Below are 21,980 nucleotides of genomic sequence, written 5' to 3' on the forward strand. Positions count from 1 at the left end.
TATCTCTTAACTATTAATTACATGACAAACCCCTTCTCTTAACTATTAATTACATGACAGACCCTTTAGGGGTTGCACCTATTAGTTGGGGGACAGATCCTCTACGGAAATAATACAGCCATGTGCAAATAACGGAAAGTAAGGGTTTGTACTAGTGCAAGCTACGCAAGAAAATAGTGTTAATATGACCATAAATTGCTGATTCAATGCAGGCTACGCGAGAAAGGAGTGTACTTATAATAAAAGTTTGAAGCAAGAGCATTATTTATCAAAATGAAAAATAAATCTAACTAAATAACTTGAAAAATATATTTAATGATCAATTCAAGGCGATATACTCATGCGTCTAAAGGTAGGTTACGGATATCCTCACGAATCTGAAAGTAGGTTAAACGAATCAAAAGGTAGCTGACGGGTCCTTATCAACACAACTCTTTCGGCTCTCGCGGGAAGCCAAATTTCTCATTAACTTACCAAAAGCGAGATATACAGGACAAAAATCAGTGGACATTTCTGGAACACGATGAACTATTCATAGTTGATCAGGTGACGTGCAATATTCAGTCTCTGAAGGCGGTGATTTTGATCGCAATCTGAACTACTTTTGAAATGAAAAATAGAAGAATTGATATGACGAATCAGCGTTAGCCATTCAGTTATATTTTTATTTTTTAATTGAAACTAAATTTTTTGGCCACTTGCAACCCGAGATTTCAACATGTATAGTTGGGGAATAGTAAAATGTTCACGAGAATCAGAATTAGTCATTCAATTACTAACTAGAAGTTTTGGCCACTTACATTTTTAAGGAGATTTGAATGAGAGTTGAGTATACAAATTGTTCGCTAAATTACTAGAATTAAGATCTTTTTATCAGTTGGCATATTTTTAATATGTTAATATAGTGGAACTATTATAGTTATATAAACGAAATGGCTCATAAATATTGATAAATATTAAGAATAAGATTTATTAAAAAAAAAACTTGTAACAAATTCATCTCACTTTATAATGGGAATTTTTGATTTGCAAACAGGTTTTATTACAATATCATGTATCAATATTATAATTATCAATACTACATGATCAAAAAGACCATTACACTTGTTCATATGATATTTATTTTATTTTTTTATTTGTGAATACTACTAAAAATATTATAAAATATTCCATGAATGCTATATACCTACTATCTAATAATTGATAACTAAATTTAATTTAATAGTTCTATTTTGAAATATATATTTTTATAACATCAAAAGCATTAAAAAAAAAAATTATACTTGTTTATAAGATATTTCTGTTAATTTTTTATTTATAAATATTACTAAAAATATTATAAAATATTCCATACATATTTACGCCGTAAGGCGTTTCCCTTTGAAATCAACTTTCCTCTTGGGTTACGTGTACATTTCTGAGCCTTTGATTTCAATGTTAGATGATGAAAATAATCTTACCCATCCAATATTAGACGGTATACTATGCGACCCAGCAGATCGACGCTTGTACTTCCAGGTTCTTCTCCGTGTACGCTACTTCTAGGTGCTTCTCCGTGTGGAGACCTTGCACTTGCCCTGGCTCAAAATCCAATTCAAGGAGAAGCTGGAAGGGTTTGTCCTGCCCGAATGAGAAGAAAAATACAGAAGGTATTGCTAGCTGAAGGTGTGAGAGTGAAGCATATCAAAAGTGGGGAGGATGTTCAGGTGCCCAGAAGGTTGGTTGCCATATTCCTCTTCATGACCATGGCAGATTTTATTGATCAGCTATTCAGTTTTCTGGACATTCTGTTTGATAACAAATTACGGCGTATAAGGGGAATACATGGACTGCTCTCTGGTCTGGGGATGGTAAACCTGGGCTTTGGATGAATTCCATTTCTCGAATGGGAGCTCTCTATACAGTAATTGTGAGGGACGAGAAACTGCTCCAAAGGGAAGAAAGGAATCAGAAGAACGAAGAAGAGAAGAAGAAGAAGGGTTTTGAAGAAATAGAGAGTGTGATCCCCCGTGTTTGATCACTGCAGAGCTGTTCTATTTCCATCAGATCAGGAGACTGTCAGAGATTTCTATTGGGAAGTTGTTTGTATGCCCCCTGGGGAGAAGACCCATGAGAAGGCGGAGACCCTTCTTGCAAAAGCCTGTGAGCTTAATCCTTTCATAGGAGAGCCCCGTGTTGTTCTTACTTAGATATACAATTCCCAGGGGAGATATGATGAAGCAGATAAGGATGCAGAGATAGGGCCGAGGCTAATGTTAGAGTGGGGTACAACTTGGGACAAGAGGATGTCATGGGAGGGGTGGATTGCTTGGACAAGGGTGTTACTCATGAAGGCCAAGGAGAAATCGTGGCCTCACACCTCTTGGGGGATCTTGAATTTAGGCCTTGTCAAGTAAGGCCAGAATTTCAGATATTAATGTTATTCTGCAGGTTGGGGGATCTTAAATTTAGGCCTTGTCAAGGCCAGAATATCAGATATTAATGTAATTCTGCAGGTAATAATTTTATTTTTCGCTTAAATTTGCTGTTACATAGTAAAATTTAGGAAAACATTTTAATGTAATTGAATCGAAACAAATGTTTGTTTGGAGTGAAATATGCCATGGATGCTTAGAGTGATTTTTACGATGGTCATATTGAATTTAAATTTTCTAATTTTCTTCGATATGTGATGTAGCAGTGTCTGATAAACCACTTGGGGTTTTCATGCATCGATTCAGAATGTTGAAATCCAAGTGTTAAGTTTATTTTATTGGCTTAAAGTTATATATATATTTCATGTCATTCTTGTTTCCATTTTCATTAAGCTCTGGAAACTTTAGTTGTTGCTTGCATTTTATATTTCACAGAAAGTTTATGCATTTTGTTTGTTTTGCACATATTATCCTATGCTTGATGTGCATCTCACTTTTGCTAATTTGATCAATTTTTAAACATTGCTGTTTTATCCTCAATATGTTTATTATTTAAGCTACTAGCTTACAACAATTAGGTATTCCACACACTAAATATGTTTATTATTTAAGCTACTAGCTTACAACAATTAGGTATTCCACACACTAAATATCTTTATTATTTAAGCTACTAGCTTACAACAATTAGGTATTCCACACACTATGTGGCTTGACCGTAATTACTGGTAGAAGGAAGGATCATCTTTCCATTTTGTCTCAATAGGCAAATTACACTAGTGAAGTGAACATTCTCTTTCAATCTGACTGCAAAAAAGGATAACACATAAGGCATTTCAAAAGGTCCTCTCAAACTGGGGTTTTCATGATGAAAATCTTTAGCATTTATAGTATTTGAGCTTCAAACAGCTAGAAGCCAGCTACTAAAATGGTTGTCTTTAAGAATGCTTGCACTTAATTGAAAAAAAATAACATCTAAAACCAAAGATGTTTCATTCATTAATTTTACAGATTGAAAATAGTGCTGATATTTATTTTAAAATTCATCTATAATTTCCTTAAAATATTTCAAAGTCAGGCATTGCCCCTTTTACTATTGCCAAAATAATCCACGTTTGCCTTCACTCTTTGCTTCTTGATGATGCTTTCTTTATTTAATCACTTATGCATTCTGCTGGAAATTTTGAGGATTGAATGCAAGTGGAGATAACACAAGAGGCAAGGACATATACCAGGAAGTGAGAGGAGAGGATTCATTATATCCATGGCTAGCCCATGTAGGAAGCCATAAAGAAGACACTTGATTCTCCTTCTAATGGTCTCATCTCTTGGTACATTACTTACGAACAAACGAACAGTTTTCTTCGCACAATAGTAACATTAGCTGCTAGATGGATAGTTGATATAATTGGCAATATTTGGAGCTTCATATATAATTCACCAAGCCTGCCCCAAGATGAAAGCTCCAATGCCATTTGTTGGAGCTCTATATATGATTCACAAACAGTCCCCAATGCTCCAATTGATGTACTCCCAATTAGCTGGATGTTCCCTAAATGATGAACGACCGATGAGCTGGAGATCTGACAGAAATATCCATCTCACCAACAAGTTTGCTATCTCAACATGCTCATTGTCTATCTCATTAACACCAATCCATTTCAAGTGATAGATTGCACATAAAGCTTGCAAAACAACTGCTTTCAAACATCTAAAATTTTGTCTGTTCATCTTTAGGAGTCAAATTTTTTTATGTCATACATCAATGTACAGTTACTGATAAAAAAAATGATGGTGTTCTACAACCTGAGTGGTTTCCTTTTTCAAGGAAAAGTATTGCAAATCCTCTATTTGACAAAAAGGAACAGATATCATTTAAAAAAAATATGTAGTACAACCTAAATAAAAAAGAATGGAAATCACATTCTTCAAGGGTATGTAGTAAATACAAATAGATACTCTTTTAGGTATTCAAAAATATCCACTTTACAAAGAAATTCTCAATCCTGTTGTTGTTTTTTTCTTTTTCTTTTAACTCAGTCCACCCCTGGCAAGGGATTTATAACTACCATCTGTAAGTCGGCTTCCAAAAGCTCACTTTTCACCAAAATTTTCTGATTCTTGTCTGAGTCAAAGCTTTTTAATACATAAACTTTTTTCAGCTTCCAAAGGCTCAATTTTCACCAAAATTGCCTGCTCCTTGTCCGAGTCAAAACTCTTTGATTCATAATCTCTCTTTACTCATCTTCATAAAGTGTCCTTGTGAAATGTCTTTTATATGGTAATATTAGATGTTCTTATATTGTTGTGGTTACTCTCCGATGCCCTGTCATTACGTTTCAGTGGCTGTTCCCTCTGATCTCGATGTGATTAATTGGTTGAAAAGGCAAAGACCAGCTGTGGGCAGCTTCTTGGCTATTCACAAGTTCATCTGATCTTAGTACTTTTATATCAATACAAATATGAGGTCTCCGTTTGGTTTTAAAAAGAAGAAATTGTTAGGGTGGCAACCAATGACTATATGGTAACGTTTGTTGCTTGCAGTCCTACCTACTGTGCTAGACGTCACAGTTGAACACTCCAGATGGTTCTCAAGTTATTTTAAAGGTATGCTATCTCATAAAAAATATTATCCAGTGCTTATGACGGTAGGTGGTAACATAAGTCTTGTCATAGATGTTCGATCTAGCTTTAAGAATTATGATGCATATAATCCAATCTTGCAGCATCTAGACCTATGGATAGTTATGTTTGGTTCGACAGTAGATTTTAATATATGTTTGTTTTATGGAAATAGGGAATTTCCATAGACCGTATTCTTGATTTATGCCGATTATTAGCTGTGAATGTGGAGACATGCCATCTGACCAATTTTTCTTTATCCCATGAGGTAAGAAAATTAGTAGTTCAGAATCTCATTAAATAATGGGATTGTTTGATAGGCTGGTGGATTGCAATTAACTGGTTCTGTTCAGGATATCATGTGGTATGACCCTACTTGCATTAACAACACAGGTGTTCGTGTCAAGATAGAAATAGCCATGTACAGTGAAACTGGTTCTATTATTAGTTTGTAAAGCTTAAGTGTGACCATGGAAACATTGGCCATCTTAGTTTTCTTGAAGTATCCATGACTTGGTAAAAACTTGAATTATACCAGGTTCGTGGCAACAGGTTGAGGGATTCATCAGATGTTGCAACCTTGAAGCCCTGTGCCCTTACTATTGTAGAAGGTGACTAATAACTCTGCTCCCCCATCTGAACAAGTCAGGGGAGATAGCTAGAAATTTTGTCTTGCCTTTCTTTAAAATATAAATGTTTTTATCTTGAAAAGGGGTGGTAGAAGGAAGGATCATCTTTCCACTTTGTCTCAATAGGCAAATTACAATAGTGAGGTGAACATTCTCTTTCAATCTGGCTGCAAAAAAGGATAACACTTAAAGCATTTCAAAAGGTCCTCTCAAACTGGGGTTTTCATGATGAAAATCTTTAGTTACATAGAATTTATAGTATTTGAGCTTCAAACAGCTAGAAGCCAGCTACTCAAATGGTTGTCCTTAAGAATACTTGCACTTAATTGAAAAACAGAACATCTAAAACCAGTGATGTTTCATTCATTAATTTTACAGATTGAAAATACCGCTGATATTTATTTTAAAATTCATCTATAATTTCCTTAAAGTATTTCAAAGTCAGGCATTGCCCCTTTTACTATTGCCAAAATAATCCACCTTTGCCTTCACTCTTTGCTTCTTGATGATGCTTTCTTTATTTAATCACTTATGCATTCTGCTGGAAATTTTGAGGATTGAATGCAAGTGGAGATAACACAAGAGGCAAGGACGTATACTAGGAAGTGAGAGGAGAGGATTCATTATATCCATGGCTAGCCCATGTAGGAAGCCATAAAGAAGACACCCGATTCTCCTTCTCACGGTCTCATCTCTTGGTACATTACTTACGAACAAACGAACAGTTTTCTTCGCACAATAGTAACATTAGCTGCTAGATGGATAGTTGATATAATTGGCAATATTTGGAGCTTCATATATAATTCACCAAGGCTAGCCCAAGATGAAAGCTCCAATGCCATTTGTTGGAGCTCTATATATGATTCACAAACAGCCCCCAATTCTCCAATTGATGGACTCCCAATTAGTAACATGTTCCCTAAATGATGAACGACCAATGAGCTGGAGATCTGACAGAAATATCCATCTCACCAACAAGTTTGCTATCTCAACATGCTCATTGTCCATCTCATTAATGCCAATCCCTTTCAAGTGAGAGATTGCACATAAAGCTTGCAAAACAACTGCTTTCAAACATCTAAAATTTTGTCTGTTCATTTTTAGGAGTCAAATTTTTTTATCTCATACATCCATGTACAACTATTGATAAAAAAATGATGGTGTTCTACAACCTGAGTGGTTTCCTTTTTCATTTTTCAATGAAAAGTATTGCAAATCCTCTATTTGACAAAAAGGAACAGATATCATTTAAAAAAAATATGTAGTATAACCTAAATAAAAAAGAATGGAAATCACATTCTTCAAGGGTATGTAGTAAATACAAATAGATACTCTTTTAGGTATTCAAAAATATCCACTTTACAAAGAAATTCTCAATCCTGTTATTGTTTTTTTCTTTTTCTTTTAACTCAGTCCACCCCTGGCAAGGGATTTATAGCTACCATCTGTAAGTCGGCTTCCAAAAGCTCACTTTTCACCAAAATTGCCTGATTCTTGTTTGAGTCAAAGCTTTTTAATTCATAAACTTTTTTCAGCTTCCAAAGGCTCAATTTTCACCAAAATTGCCTGCTCCTTGTCCGAGTCAAAACTCTTTGATTCATAATCTCTCTTTACTCATCTTCATAAAGTGTCCTTGTGAAATGTCTTTTATATGGTAATATTAGATGTTCTTATACTGTTGTGGTTACTCTCCGATGCCCTGTCATTACGTTTCAGTGGTTGTTCCCTCTGATCTCGATGTGATTAATTGGTTGAAAAGGCAAAGACCAGCTGTGGGAAGCTTCTTGGCTATTCACAAGTTCATTTGATCTTAGTACTTTTATATCAATACAAATATGAGGTCTCCGTTTGGTTTTAAAAATAAGAAATTGTTAGGGTGGCAACCAATGACTATATGGTATTGTTTGTTGCTTGCAGTCCTGCCTACTGTGCTAGACGTCACTGTTGAACACTCCAGATGATTCTCAAGTTATTTTAAAGGTATGCTATCTCATAAAAAATATTATCCAGTGCTTATGATGGTAGGTGGTAACATAAGTCTTGTCATAGATGTTCGATCTAGCTTTAAGAATTATGATGAATATAATCCAATCTTGCAGCATCTAGACCTATGGATAGTTATGTTTGGTTCGACAGTAGATTTTAATATATGTTTGTTTTATGGAAACAGGGAATTTCCACAGACCGTATTCTTGATTTATGCCGATTATTAGCTGTGAATGTGGAGACATGCCATCTAACCAATTTTTCTTTATACCATGAGGTAAGAAAATCAATAGTTCAGAATCTCATTAAATAATGGGATTGTTTGATAGGCTGGTGGATTGCAATTGACTGGTTCTGTTCAGGATATCATGTGGTATGACCCTACTTGCATTAACAACACAAGTGTTCGTGTCAAGATAGAAATAGCCATGTACAGTGAAACTGGTTCTATTATTAGTTTGTAAAGCTTAAGTGTGACCATGGCAACATTGGCCATCTTAGTTTTATTGAAGTATCCATGACTTGGTAAAAACTTGAATTATACCAGGTTCGTGGCAACAGGTTGAGGGATTCACCAGATGTTGCAACCTTGAAGCCCTGTGCCCTTACTATTGTAGAAGGTGACTAATAACTCTACTGCCCCATTTGAACAAGTCAGGGGAGATAGCTAGAAATTTTGTCTTGCCTTTCTTTAAAATATACATGTTTTTATCTTGAAAAGGGGTGGTAGAAGGAAGGATCATCTTTCCACTTTGTCTCAACAGGAAAATTACAATAGTGAGGTGAACATTCTCTTTCAATCTAACTACAAAAAAGGATAACACTTAAGGCATTTCGAAAGGTCCTCTCAAACTGGCGTTTTCATGATGAAAATCTTTAGTTACATAGCATTTATAGTATTTGAGCTTCAAACAGCTAGAAGCCAGCTACTAAAATGGTTGTCTTTAAGAATACTTGCACTTAATTGAAAAAACAAAACATCTAGAACCAGTGATGTTTCATTCATTAATTTTACATATTGAAAATACCGCTGATATTTATTTTAAAATTCATCTATAATTTCCTTAAAATATTTCAAAGTCAGGCATTGCCCCTTTTACTATTGCCAAAATAATCCACCTTTGCATTCACTCTTTGCTTCTTGATGATGCTTTCTTTATTTAATCACTTATGCATTCTGCTGGAAATTTTGAGGATTGAATGCAAGTGGAGATAACACAAGAGGCAAGGACGTATACTAGGAAGTGAGAGGAGAGGATTCATTATATCCATGGCTAGCCCATGTAGGAAGCCATAAAGAAGACACCCGATTCCCCTTCTCACCGTCTCTGGTACATTACTTACGAACAAACTAACAGTTTTCTTTGCACAATAGTAACATTTGATGCTAAATGGATAGTTGATATAATTGGTAATATTTGGAGCTTCATATATAATTCACCATGGTTGTCCCAAGATGAAAGCTCCAATGCCATTTGTTGGAGCTCTATATATGATTCACAAACAGCCCCCAATGCTCCAATTGATGTACTCCCAATTAGCTGGATGTTCCCTAAATGATGAACGACCAATGAGCTGGAGATCTGACAAAAATATCCATCTCACCAACAAGTTTGGTATCTCAACATGCTCATTGTCTATCTCATTAACGCCAATCCCTTTCAAGTGAGAGATTGCACATAAAGCTTGCAAAACAACTGCTTTCAAACATCTAAAATTTTGTCTGTTCATTTTTAGGAGTCAAATTTTTTTATGTCATACATCCATGTACAGCTACTGATAAAAAAATGATGGTGTTCTACAACCTGAGTGGTTTCCTTTTTCCTTTTTCAAGGAAAAGTATTGCAAATCCTCTATTTGACAAAAAGGAACAGATATCATTTAAAAAAAATATGTAGTACAAACTAAATAAAAAAGAATGGAAATCACATTCTTCAAGGGTATGTAGTAAATACAAATAGATACTCTTTTAGGTATTCAAAAATATCCACTTTACAAAGAAATTCTCAATCCTGTTGTTGTTTTTTTCTTTTTCTTTTAACTCAGTCCACCCCTGGCAAGGGATTTATAGCTACCATCTGTAAGTCAGCTTCCAAAAGCTCACTTTTCACCAAAATTGCCTGATTCTTGTCTGAGTCAAAGCTTTTTAATTCATAAAGTTTTTTCAGCTTCCAAAGGCTCAATTTTCACCAAAATTGCCTGCTCCTTGTCCGAGTCAAAACTCTTTGATTCATAATCTCTCTTTACTCATCTTCATAAAGTGTCCTTGTGAAATTTCTTTTATATGGTAATATTAGATGTTCTTATACTGTTGTGGTTACTCTCGATGCCCTGTCATTACGTTTCAGTGGTTGTTCCCTCTGATCTCGATGTGATTAATTGGTTGAAAAGGCAAAGACCAGCTGTGGGCAGCTTCTTGGCTATTCACAAGTTCATCTGATCTTAGTGCTTTTATATCAATACAAATATGAGGTCTCCGTTTGCTTTTAAAAATAAGAAATTATTAGGGTGGCAACCAATGACTATATGGTATCGTTTGTTGCTTGCAGTCCTGCCTACTGTGCTAGACGTCACAATTGAACACTCCAGATGACTCTCAAGTTATTTTAGAGGTATGCTATCTCATAAAAAATATTATCCAGTGCTTATGACGGTAGGTGGTAACATAAGTCTTGTCATAGATGTTCGATCCAACTTTAAGAATTATGATGAATATAATCCAATCTTGCAGCATCTAGACCTATGGATAGTTATGTTTGGTTCGACAGTAGATTTTAATATATGTTTGTTTTATGGAAACAGGGAATTTCCACAAACCGTATTCTTGATTTATGCCGATAATTAGCTGTGAATGTGGAGACATTCCATCTGACCAATTTTTATTTATACCATGAGGTAAGAAAATCAGTAGTTCAGAATCTCATTAAATAATGCGATTGTTTGACAGGCTGGTGGATTGCAATTGACTGATTCTGTTCAGGATATCATGTCGTATGACCCTACTTGCATTAACAACATAGGTGTTTGTGTCAAGATAGAAATAGCCATGTACAGTGAAACTGGTTCTATTATTAGTTTGTAAAGCTTAAGTGTGACCATGGCAACATTGGCCATCTTAGTTTTCTTGAAGTATCCATGACTTGGTAAAAACTTGAATTATACCAGGTTCGTGGCAACAGGTTGAGGGATTCATCAGATGTTGCAACCTTTAAGCCCTGTGCGCTTACTATTGTAGAAGGTGACTAATAACTCTGCTCCCCCATCTGAACAAGTCAGGGGAGATAGCTAGAAATTTTGTCTTGCCTTTCTTTAAAATATAAATGTTTTTATCTTGAAAAGGGGTGGTAGAAGGAAGGATCATCTTTCCACTTTGTCTCAACAGGCAAATTAAAATAGTGAGGTGAACATTCTCTTTCAATCTGACTGCAAAAGAGGATAACACTTAAGGCATTTCAAAAGGTCCTCTCAAACTGGGGTTTTCATGATGAAAATCTTTAGTTACATAGCATTTATAGTATTTGAATTTCAAACAGCTAGAAGCCAGCTACTAAAATGGCTGTCTTTAAGAATACTTGCACTTAATTGAAAAAATGGAACATCTAAAACCAGTGATGTTTCATTCATTAATTTTACAGATTGAAAATACTACTGATATTTATTTTAAAATTCATCTATAATTTCCTTAAAATATTTCAAAGTCAGGCATTGCCCCTTTTACTATTGCCAAAATAATCCAACTTTGCCTTCACTCTTTGCTTCTTGATGACGCTTTCTTTATTTAATCACTTATGCATTCTGCTGGAAATTTTGAGGATTGAATGCAAGTGGAGATAACACAAGAGGCAAGGACGTATACCAGGAAGTGAGAGGAGAGGATTCATTATATCCATGGCTAGCCCATGTAGGAAGCCATAAAGAAGACACCCGATTCTCCTTCTCACGGTCTCATCTCTTGGTACATTACTTACGAACAAACGAACAGTTTTCTTCGCACAATAGTAACATTAGCTGCTAGATGGATAGGTTATATAATTGGCAATATTTGGAGCTTCATATATAATTCACCAAGGCTGCCCCAAGATGAAAGCTCCAATGCCATTTGTTGGAGCTCTATATATGATTCACAAACAGCCCCCAATGCTCCAATTGATGTACTCCCAATTAGATGGATGTTCCCTAAATGATGAATGACCAATGAGCTGGAGATCTGACAGAAATATCCATCTCACCAACAAGTTTTCTATCTGAACATGCTCATTGTCTATCTCATTAGCGCCAATCCCTTTCAAGTGAGAGATTGCACATAAAGCTTGCAAAACAACTGCTTTCAAACATCTAAAATTTTGTCTGTTCATTTTTAGGAGTCAAATTTTTTTATGTCATACATCCATGTACAGCTACTGATAAAAAAATGATGGTGTTCTACAACCTGAGTGGTTTCCTTTTTCCTTTTTCAAGGAAAAGTATTGCAAATCCTCTATTTGACAAAAAGGAATAGATATCATTTAAAAAAAATATGTAGTACAACCTAAATAAAAAAGAATGGAAATCACATTCTTCAAGGGTAGTAGTAAATACAAATAGATACTCTTCTAGGAATTCAAAAATGTCCACTTTACAAAGAAATTCTCAATCCTGTTGTTGTTTTTTCCTTTTTCTTTTAACTCAGTCCACCCCTGGCAAGGGATTTATAGCTACCATCTCTAAGTCGGCTTCCAAAAGCTCACTTTTCACCAACATTGCCTGATTCTTGTCTGAGTCAAAGCTTTTTAATTCATAAACTTTTTTCAGCTTCCAAAGGCTCAATTTTCACCAAAATTGCCTGCTCCTTGTCCGAGTCAAAACTCTTTGATTCATAATCTCTCTTTACTCATCTTCATAAAGTGTCCTTGTGAATGTCTTTTATATGGTAATATTAGATGTTCTTATACTGTTGTGGTTACTCTTCGATGCCCTATAATTACGTTTCAGTGGTTGTTCCCTCTGATCTCGATGTGATTAATTGGTTGAAAAGGCAAAGACCAGCTGTGGGAAGCTTCTTGGCTATTCACAAGTTCATCTGATCTTAGTACTTTTATATCAATACAAATATGAGGTCTCCATTTTCTTTTAAAAATAAGAAATTGTTAGGGTGGCAACCAATGACTATATGGTATCGTTTGTTGCTTGTAGTCCTGCCTACTGTGCTAGAGGTCACAGTTGAACACTCCAGATGATTCTCAAGTTATTTTAAATGTATGCTATCTCATAAAAAATATTATCCAGTGCTTATGACGGTAGGTGGTAACATAAGTCTTGTCATAGATGTTCGATCCAGCTTTAAGAATTATGATGAATATAATCCAATCTTGCAGCATCCAGACCTATGGATAGTTATGTTTGGTTCGACAGTAGATTTTAATATATGTTTGTTTTATGGAAACAGGGAATTTCCACAGACCATATTCTTGATTTATGTCGATTATTAGCTGTGAATGTGGAGACATGCCATCTGACCAATTTTTCTTTATCCCATGAGGTAAGAAAATCTGTAGTTCAGAAGCTCATTAAATAATGGGATTGTTTGACTAGTTTTGTTCAGGATATCATGTCGTATGACCCTACTTGCATTAACAACACAAGTGTTCGTGTCAAGATAGAAATATCCATGTACAATGAAACTAATTGTATTATTAGTTTGTAAAGCTTAAGTGTGACCATGACAACATTGGCCATATTAGTTTTCTTGAAGTATCCATGACTTGGTAAAAACTTGAATTATACCAGGTTCGTGGCAACAGGTTGAGGGATTCATTAGATGTTGCAACCTTGAAGCCCTGTGCCCTTACTATTGTAGAAGGTGACTAATAACTATACTCCCCCATCTGAACAAGTAAGGGGAGATAGCTAGAAATTTTGTCTTGCCTTTCTTTAAAATATAAAGGATTTTATCTTGAAAACGGGTGGTAGAAGGAAGGATCATCTTTCCACTTTGTCTCAACAGGCATATTACAATAGTGAGGTGAACATTCTCTTTCAATCTGACTGCAAAAAAGGATAACACTTAAGGCATTTCAAAAGGTCCTCTCAAACTGGGGTTTTCATGATGAAAATCTTTAGTTACATAGCATTTATAGTATTTGAGCTTCAAACAGCTAGAAGCCAGCTACTAAAATGGCGGTCTATAAGAATACTTGCACTTAATTGAAAAAACAGAACATCTAAAACCAGTGATGTTTCATTCATTAATTTTACAGATTGAAAATACTGTTGATATTTATTTTAAAATTCATCTATAATTTTCTTAAAATATTTCAAAATCAGGCATTGCCCCTTTTACTATTGCCAAAATAATCCACCTTTGCCTTCACTCTTTGCTTCTTGATGATGCTTTCTTTATTTAATCACTTATGCATTCTGCTAGAAATTTCTAGGATTGAATGCAAGTGGAGATAACACAAGAGGCAAGGACGCATACTAGGAAGTGAGAGGAGAGGATTCATTATATCCATGGCTTGCCTATGTAGGAAGCCATAAAGAAGACACCCGATTCTCCTTCTCACGGTCTCATCTCTTGGTACATTACTTACGAACGAACGAACAGTTTTCTTCGCACAATAGTAACATTAGTTGCTAGATGGACAGTTGATATAATTGGCAATATTTGGAGCTTCATATATAATTCACCAAGGCTGCCCCAAGATGAAAGCTCCAATGCCATTTGTTGGAGCTCTATATATGATTCACAAACAGCCCCCAATGTTCCAATTGATGTACTCCCAATTATCTGGATGTTCCCTAAATGATGAACGACCAATGAGCTGGAGATCTGACAGAAATATCCGTCTCACCAACAAGTTTGCTATCTCAACATGCTCATTGTCTATCTCATTAACGCTAATCCCTTTCAAGTGAGAGATTGCACATAAAGCTTGCAAAACAACTGCTTTCAAACATCTAAAATTTTGTCTGTTCATCTTTAGGAGTCAAATTTTTCTATGTCATACATCGATGTACAGTTACTGATAAAAAAATGATGGTGTTCTACAACCTGAGTAGTTTCCTTTTTCCTTTTTCAAGGAAAAGTATTGCAAATCCTCTATTTGACAAAAAGGAACGGATATCATTTAAAAAAAATATGTAGTACAACCTAAATAAAAAAGAATGGAGATCACATTCTTCAAGGGTATGTAGTAAATACAAATAGATACTCCTTTAGGTATTCAAAAATATCCACTTTACAAAGAAATTCTCAATCCTGTTGTTGTTTTTTTCTTTTTCTGTTAACTCAGTCCACCCCTGGCAAGGGATTTATAGCTACCATCTGTAAGTCGGCTTCCAAAAGATCACTTTTCACCAAAATTGCCTGATTCTTGTCTGAGTCAAAGCTTTTTAATTCATAAACTTTTTTCAGCTTCCAAAGGCTCAATTTTCACCAAAATTGCCTGCTCCTTGTCCGAGTCAAAACTCTTTGATTCATAATCTCTCTTTACTCATCTTCATAAAGTGTCCTTGTGAAATGTCTTTTATATGGTAATATTAGATGTTCTTATACTGTTGTGGTTACTCTCCGATGCCCTGTCATTATGTTTCGGTGGTTGTTCCCTCTGATCTCGATGTGATTAATTGGTTGAAAAGGCAAAGACCAGCTTTAGGCATCTTCTTGGCTATTCACAAGTTCATCTGATCTTAGTACTTTTATATCAATACAAATATGAGGTCTCTGTTTGCTTTTAAGAATAAGAAATTGTTAGGGTGGCAACCAATGACTATATGGTATCGTTTGTTGCTTGCAGTCCTGCCTACTGTGCAAGACGTCACAGTTGAACACTCCAGATGATTCTCAAGTTATTTTAAAGGTATGTTATCTCATAAAAAATATTATCCAGTGCTTATGATGGTAGGTGGTAACATAAGTCTTGTCATAGATGTTCAATCTAGATTTAAGAATTATGATGAATATAATCCAATCTTGCAGCATCCAGACCTATGGATAGTTATGTTTGGTTCGACAGTAGATTTTAATATATGTTTGTTTTATGTAAACAGGGAATTTCCACAGACCTTATTCTTGATTTATGCCGATTATTAGCTGTGAATGTTGAGACATGCCATCTGACCAACTATTCTTTATCCCATGAGGTAAGAAAATCAGTAGTTCAGAAGCTCCATAAATAATGGGATTGTTTGACAGGTTGGTGGATTGCAATTGACTGGTTCTGTTTAGGATATCATGTGGTATGACCCTACTTGCATTAACAACACAGGTGTTCGTGTCAAGATAGAAATAGCCATGTACAGTGAAACTGGTTCTATTATTAGTTTGTAAAGCTTAAGTGTGACCATGGCAACATTGGCCATCTTAGTTTTCTTGAAGTATCCATGACTTGGTAAAAACTTGAATTATACCAGGTTCATGGCAACAGGTTGAGGGATTCATCAGATGTTGCAACCTTGAAGCCCTGTGCCCTTACTATTGTAGAAGGTAACCAATAACTCTGCTCCCCCATCTAAACAAGTCAGGGGAGATAGCTAGAAATTTTGTCTTGCCTTTCTTTAAAATATAAATGTTTTTATCTTGAAAAGGGGTCAAAAATAATGTTAAATCATAATATTAGAAAATTGTTCTCTTGTTTCTTGAAGTGATCTAAACTGAATTTCTACTTGCATACGTGCTTCAAATATATATGCAAAGAAGAATATGTATTGTTTATACTCAAAGTTTGCATAATACTCTATATATTATTTTCATTTATTTTTCCTTTGCAGAGGACTACACTGAAGAGCATGCAGTTGCACACATTAGAAGATTACTGAACATTGTTTCCTGTACAACATGCTTTGGTTCTTCAGGAAAGCAAGGGAAACCTCGGTCTGGGTAGGGAGGTGGAAAAGAATCAGCTCACTCAATGACAGAGAATGTGGCTGAACAAAACAATGATGTTGCTCTAAAGAAATCTTACCTAGCAATAAAGAAAGAAAAGAAGCAAACAAGGATGGAAAAGACAATAAACCAGAGACCTTTCAAAAAGTTGAAGTTAAGGTTGAGGCTGGTGAAAAAGAAAATGATGGAGAGGAGAACTCAAACCAACATTCTTCTAAGGGTGAAGAAATAAACAAATCCTCGAAAGAGGGGAAATATGAGGCCATGGCAGCTATGGCTGCTACCAAAGAGGCCACAGATAAAGGGGATATGACAGGAATGTGTCCTCCCTCTAAACTTGGCAAGTTCTATGAATTCTTCTCATTCTCACGTCTCTTGCCTCCTATCCAATGTTAGTATACCGTTCCCTGCAATTTTTCATAATTTGAAAGTAGTAGTTTTCAATCTTGTGTATAATAGAAATATTACGAGAATGCATATATCCAATACAAATATGGATATGGTGTTGAAAGATTTTCCATGTACTCTTCAAGCCATCAAACTATGGTTCTTTATTTGATTGTAATGCAAAGACTCCAGAAAATTTTGAACTGTGAAGCATGGCAAACAATGTGCACATTGCCAAATTTAATTTGTTGATTTTCTTTGGAGATTATGAGTTAGAACTTTGAAGGGAAAAAAAAGTGAATTACGAATAGTATTTTAGTGACTAATGACTTTGGGATGTACAGTCATAAGGAAGTCCACAAGGCAATCTGTTGAAGACAAACGTCTTGGAGATTTTTCTATAGATGTGAGCGCTTCTTATCCAATCCTGCACTAATTTTGACCTTCCTTTTTCCTTTTTCAAGGAAAAGTATTGCAAATCCTCTATTTGACAAAAAGGAATAGATATCATTTAAAAAAAATATGTAGTACAACCTAAATAAAAAAGAATGGAAATCACATTCTTCAAGGGTGTGTAGTAAATACAAATAGATACTCTTTTAGGTATTCAAAAATATCCACTTTACAAAGAAATTCTCAATCCTGTTGTTGTTTTTTTCTTTTTCTTTTAACTCAGTCCACCCCTGGCAAGGGATTTATAGCTACCATCTGTAAGTCGGCTTCCAAAAGCTCACTTTTCACCAAAATTGCCTGATTCTTGTCTGAGTCAAAGCTTTTTAATTCATAAACTTTTTTCATCTTCCAAAGGCTCAATTTTCACCAAAATTGCCTGCTCCTTGTTCGAGTCAAAACTCTTTGATTCATAATCTCTCTTTACTCATCTTCATAAAGTGTCCTTGCGAAATGTCTTTTATATGGTAATATTAGATGTTCTTATACTGTTGTGGTTACTCTCTGATGCCCTGTCATTACGTTTCAGTGGTTGTTCCCTCTGATCTCGATGTGATTAATTGGTTGAAAAGGCAAAGACCAGTTGTGGGCAGCTTCTTGGCTATTCACAAGTTCATCTGATCTTAGTACTTTTATATCAATACAAATATGAGGTCTCCATTTGGTTTTAAAAATAAGAAATTGTTAGGGTGGCAACCAATGACTATATGGTATCGTTTGTTGCTTGCAGTCCTGCCTACTGTGCTAGACGTCACCGTTGAACACTCCAGATGATTCTCAAGTTATTTTAAAGGTATGCTATCTCATAAAAAATATTATCCAGTGCTTATGATGGTAGGTGGTAACATAAGTCTTGTCATAGATGTTCGATTCAACTTTAAGAATTATGATGAATATAATCCAATCTTGCAGCATCCAGACCTATGGATAGTTATGTTTGGTTCGACAGTAGATTTTAATATATGTTTGTTTTATGGAAACAGGGAATTTCCACAGACCGTATTCTTGATTTATGCCGATTATTAGCTGTGAATATGGAGACATGCCATCTGACCAACTATTCTTTATCCCATGAGGTAAGAAAATCAGTAGTTTAGAAGCTCCATAGATAATGGGATTGTTTGACAGGCTGGTGGATTGCAATTGACTGGTTCTGTTCAGGATATCATGTGGTATGACCCTACTTGCATTAACAACACAGGTGTTCGTGCCAAGATAGAAATAGCCATGTACAGTGAAACTGGTTCTATTATTAGTTTGTAAAGCTTAAGTGTGACCATGGCAACATTGTCCATCTTAGTTTTCTTGAAGTATCCATGACTTGGTAAAAACTTGAATTATACCAGGTTCGTGGCAACAGGTTGAGGGATTCATCAAATGTTGCAACCTTGAAGCCCTGTGCCCTTACTATTATAGAAGGTAACCAATAACTCTGCTCCCCCATCTAAACAAGTCAGGGGAGATAGCCAAAAATTTTGTCTTGCCTTTCTTTAAAATATAAATGTTTTTATCTTGAAAAGGGGTCAGAAATAATGTTGAATCATAATATTAGAAAATTGTTCTCTTGTTTCTTGAAGTGATCTAAACTGAATTTCTACTTGCATACGTGCTTCAAATATATATCCAAAAAATAATATGCATTGTTTATACTCAAAGTTGGCATAATACTCTATATATGATTTTCATTTATTTTTCCTTTGCAGAGGACTACACTAAAGAGCATGCAGTTGCACACATTAGAAGATTACTGAACATTGTTGCCTATACAACATGCTTTGGTTCTTCAGGAAAGCAAGGGGAACCTCGGTCTGGGTAGGGAGGTGGAAAAGAATCACCTCACTCAATGACGGAGAATATGGCTGAACAAAACAACGATGTTGCTCTAAAGAAATCTTACCTAGCAATAAAGAAAGAAAAGAAGCAAACAAGGATGGAAAAGACAATAAACCAGAGACCTTTCAAAAAGTTGAAGTTAAGGTTGAGGCTAGTGAAAAACAAAATGATGGAGAGGAGAATTCAAACCAACATTCTTCTAAGGGTGAAGGAAGAAACAAATCCTCGAAAGAGCGGAAATTTGAGGCCATGGCAGCTATGGCTGCTACCAAAGAGGCCACAAATAAAGGGGATATGACAGGAATGTGTCCTCCCTCTAAACTTGGCCAGTTCTATGTTCTCACATCTCTTGCCTCCTATCCAATGTTAGATTACTGTTCCCTGCAATTTTTCATAATTTGAAAGTAGTAGTTTTCAATCTTGTGTATAATAGAAATATTACGAGAATGCATATATCCCATACAAATATGGATATGGTGTTGAAAGATTTTCCATGTACTCTTCAAGCCATCAAACTATGGTTCTTTATTTGATTGTAATGCAAAGATTCCAGAAAATTTTGAACTGTGAAGCATGGCAAACAATGTGCACATTACCAAATTTAATTTGTTTATTTTCTTTGGAGCTTATGAGTTAGAACTTTGAAGGGAAAAAAAAGTGAATTACGAATAGTATTTTAGTGACTAATGACATTGGGATGTACAGTCATAAGGAAGTCCACAATGCAATCTATTGAAGACAAACGTCCTGGAGATTTTTTTTCTATAGATGTGAGCGCTTCTTATCCAATCCTGCACTAATTTTGACCTTCACCTCCATAATGGCTAGGAACTGAATTGTTTCTTCTGTAGATTTCTTATATTTGTCATGCTATTTCCCCTGATATACAGGGGAAGCTTTGCAATGGAAATTTGGTGACTATAACAGCATCCACCAAAGGTTTTTATAGTGTTGGAAAGCAGCTTGTTCAAAGTCATGCACTTGTCAACTTGCTACAGCAGTTGAGCAGGGCTTTTGCAAATTTCTATAGACGTGAGCACTTATCCAATCTTGCACTAATTTTGAGCTTCACCTCCATAATGGCTAGGGACTGAATTGTTTCTTCTGTAGATTTATTATATTTTTCATGCCATTTCCCCTAAGGTGAAGCTTTGCAATGGAAACTTGGTGACTGTAACAACATCCACCAAAGGTTTTTATAGTGTTGGAAAGCAGCTTGTTCAAAGTCATGCACTTGTTAACTTGCTACAGAAGTTGAGCAGGGCTTTTGCAAATGTGAGTATCTTTAAGGTCCAAACTATACTTCTATTGCACCTTATATTATTTAATTGCTTACAAGATGCCTTCTCTCGTGTTTAAGAGATTGACATCAGTGTTTAATGTTTGGGCATCGGTCTTCTCTTTGTGGGATAGATCTTCTGAATGTTTTAATTTCCTTCTAGCTATTAAGGATTTAAGGAATTATAATGATTTTGGATTTTGAAATAGTTTGTTATGTTGATAAAAATTGAGGCTTGGACATATTTTTTGTAGACGCTTTCTTCATGGGCTACATCAAGTGTTGAAGAGGTTGCTTCAACTGGACTAGGCATTCGCTTTTTTCAACTTTATGTAAGTTTATCATTTCCACCCATATGATTGTCTTCCCATGTTTTCTGAGATGTAATTGAGTTCATATCCATCCAATTGTATTATAGTCTCCTAAACCAATGGTAAGATCAGTTATATTGCGTTGGGTTTACTAAATGTGGATGTATGAGTGGTGTTAAAATTTAGATGTCATTGCTGGCAGGTTTACAAGAATAGGAATGTTGTTGCACAACTTGTTAGAAGAGCGGAGAGGGCTGGTTTTAAGGCAATTGCACTAACTGTGGACACACCTCAACTTGGGCGGAGGGAGTTTGACATTAGAAATAGGTAGTGAAAATTCATTCTATTTTAGATTTGCTGGCAGGACTAGGTAGACACGTGGGATAAATCTTATATTCAAAGTATACTCCTCTTTAACGTTATGATTTTGTACCCATGTTTTAACACATTCTCAACTCTCAATAAAAATCAGAACATTGTGGAATTCTTTTAGGATCAGAAGCGACGCTAGGATTAGAAAAATCATTTAGCACGTATAATGTATCAAACTTAAAATAAGTTAGAAGTCTCCATTTTATCTGGGATTCCTCTTTTTTCATCCCTTGTCTGACACTGAGGTATCTAATGTTCTGAAAAGTCTCATTGTGATATCCACTAACAGAAGGCACGGGTCTAAAAATTGTTTAGTTTGAGTTTGTGAGCAGGATGTGAAATGGTTCAATTTGTTTCTGCATGGTTGTTTTTTATTTTTTTTACAAAGATAGCCCTTCAATTGCTTGCATATTATGAGTTTCTTATGGATTCCACAATCTCCCCTGTTTAGCTACTGTACCTTCAGCTAATACATAGTCATTTGAAAAATATGTACCTTCAGCTCCCGTATCTATTTTTTCACCAACTTTATGACTGCAATCAGATTAGATAAACATTGAATAGCTCTAATTTTCAATTTTAGTCACCCTGTCTTGGGCCAAACTTTTGAACATTATGGCACCTCTTTCATTACAAGCATCAGGGGAATTGACATTATTACAAAGATTTTGGTTGATGTTGTATGTATCAGGTTCCGTCCCTGTATATTGGTTGATGTAACAAAGGTGGATCTGAGTACCACTGTGTTGGGATTCAAGATATCAATGCCTATTATGATTGCTCCAACTGCCATGCAAAAGATGGCTCATCCCGAAGGTATGCATTAGATTATTGTAT

General features: G+C 35.4%; 1 protein-coding gene and 1 pseudogene across 1 annotated transcript; both read left to right on the top strand.

Annotated features, from left to right (window-relative positions):
- The first annotated feature begins 340 nt into the window (after window positions 1-340).
- On the top strand, window positions 341-2,534 carry LOC149202379 (uncharacterized; annotated as a pseudogene).
- A 10,384-nt stretch (window positions 2,535-12,918) lies between these two features.
- On the top strand, window positions 12,919-16,509 carry LOC149202380 (protein REDUCED CHLOROPLAST COVERAGE 2-like). The gene is made up of 6 exons (XM_089401573.1): window positions 12,919-12,924; window positions 13,074-13,166; window positions 15,424-15,486; window positions 15,677-15,769; window positions 16,040-16,112; window positions 16,397-16,509. Exons 1-6 carry the CDS (start codon window positions 12,919-12,921, stop codon window positions 16,507-16,509), a joined length of 441 nt encoding a protein of 146 aa, XP_089257699.1.
- Window positions 16,510-21,980: the final 5,471 nt, after the last annotated feature.

The sequence above is a fragment of the Pinus tabuliformis genome, chromosome 2_1, assembly GCF_031772625.1.
Source record: "Pinus tabuliformis cultivar Carrire ecotype Pingquan chromosome 2_1, CPIR1, whole genome shotgun sequence".
Taxonomy (NCBI): domain Eukaryota; kingdom Viridiplantae; phylum Streptophyta; class Pinopsida; order Pinales; family Pinaceae; genus Pinus; species Pinus tabuliformis.

Coding starts and splice junctions, on each gene's coding strand:
- LOC149202380 (XM_089401573.1), top strand. Junction 13,167..15,423: donor ATTTTTCTTTATCCCATGAG/GTAAGAAAATCT, acceptor TGTTGCTTGCAG/TCCTGCCTACTGTGCAAGAC. Junction 15,770..16,039: donor ACTATTCTTTATCCCATGAG/GTAAGAAAATCA, acceptor GAATTATACCAG/GTTCATGGCAACAGGTTGAG.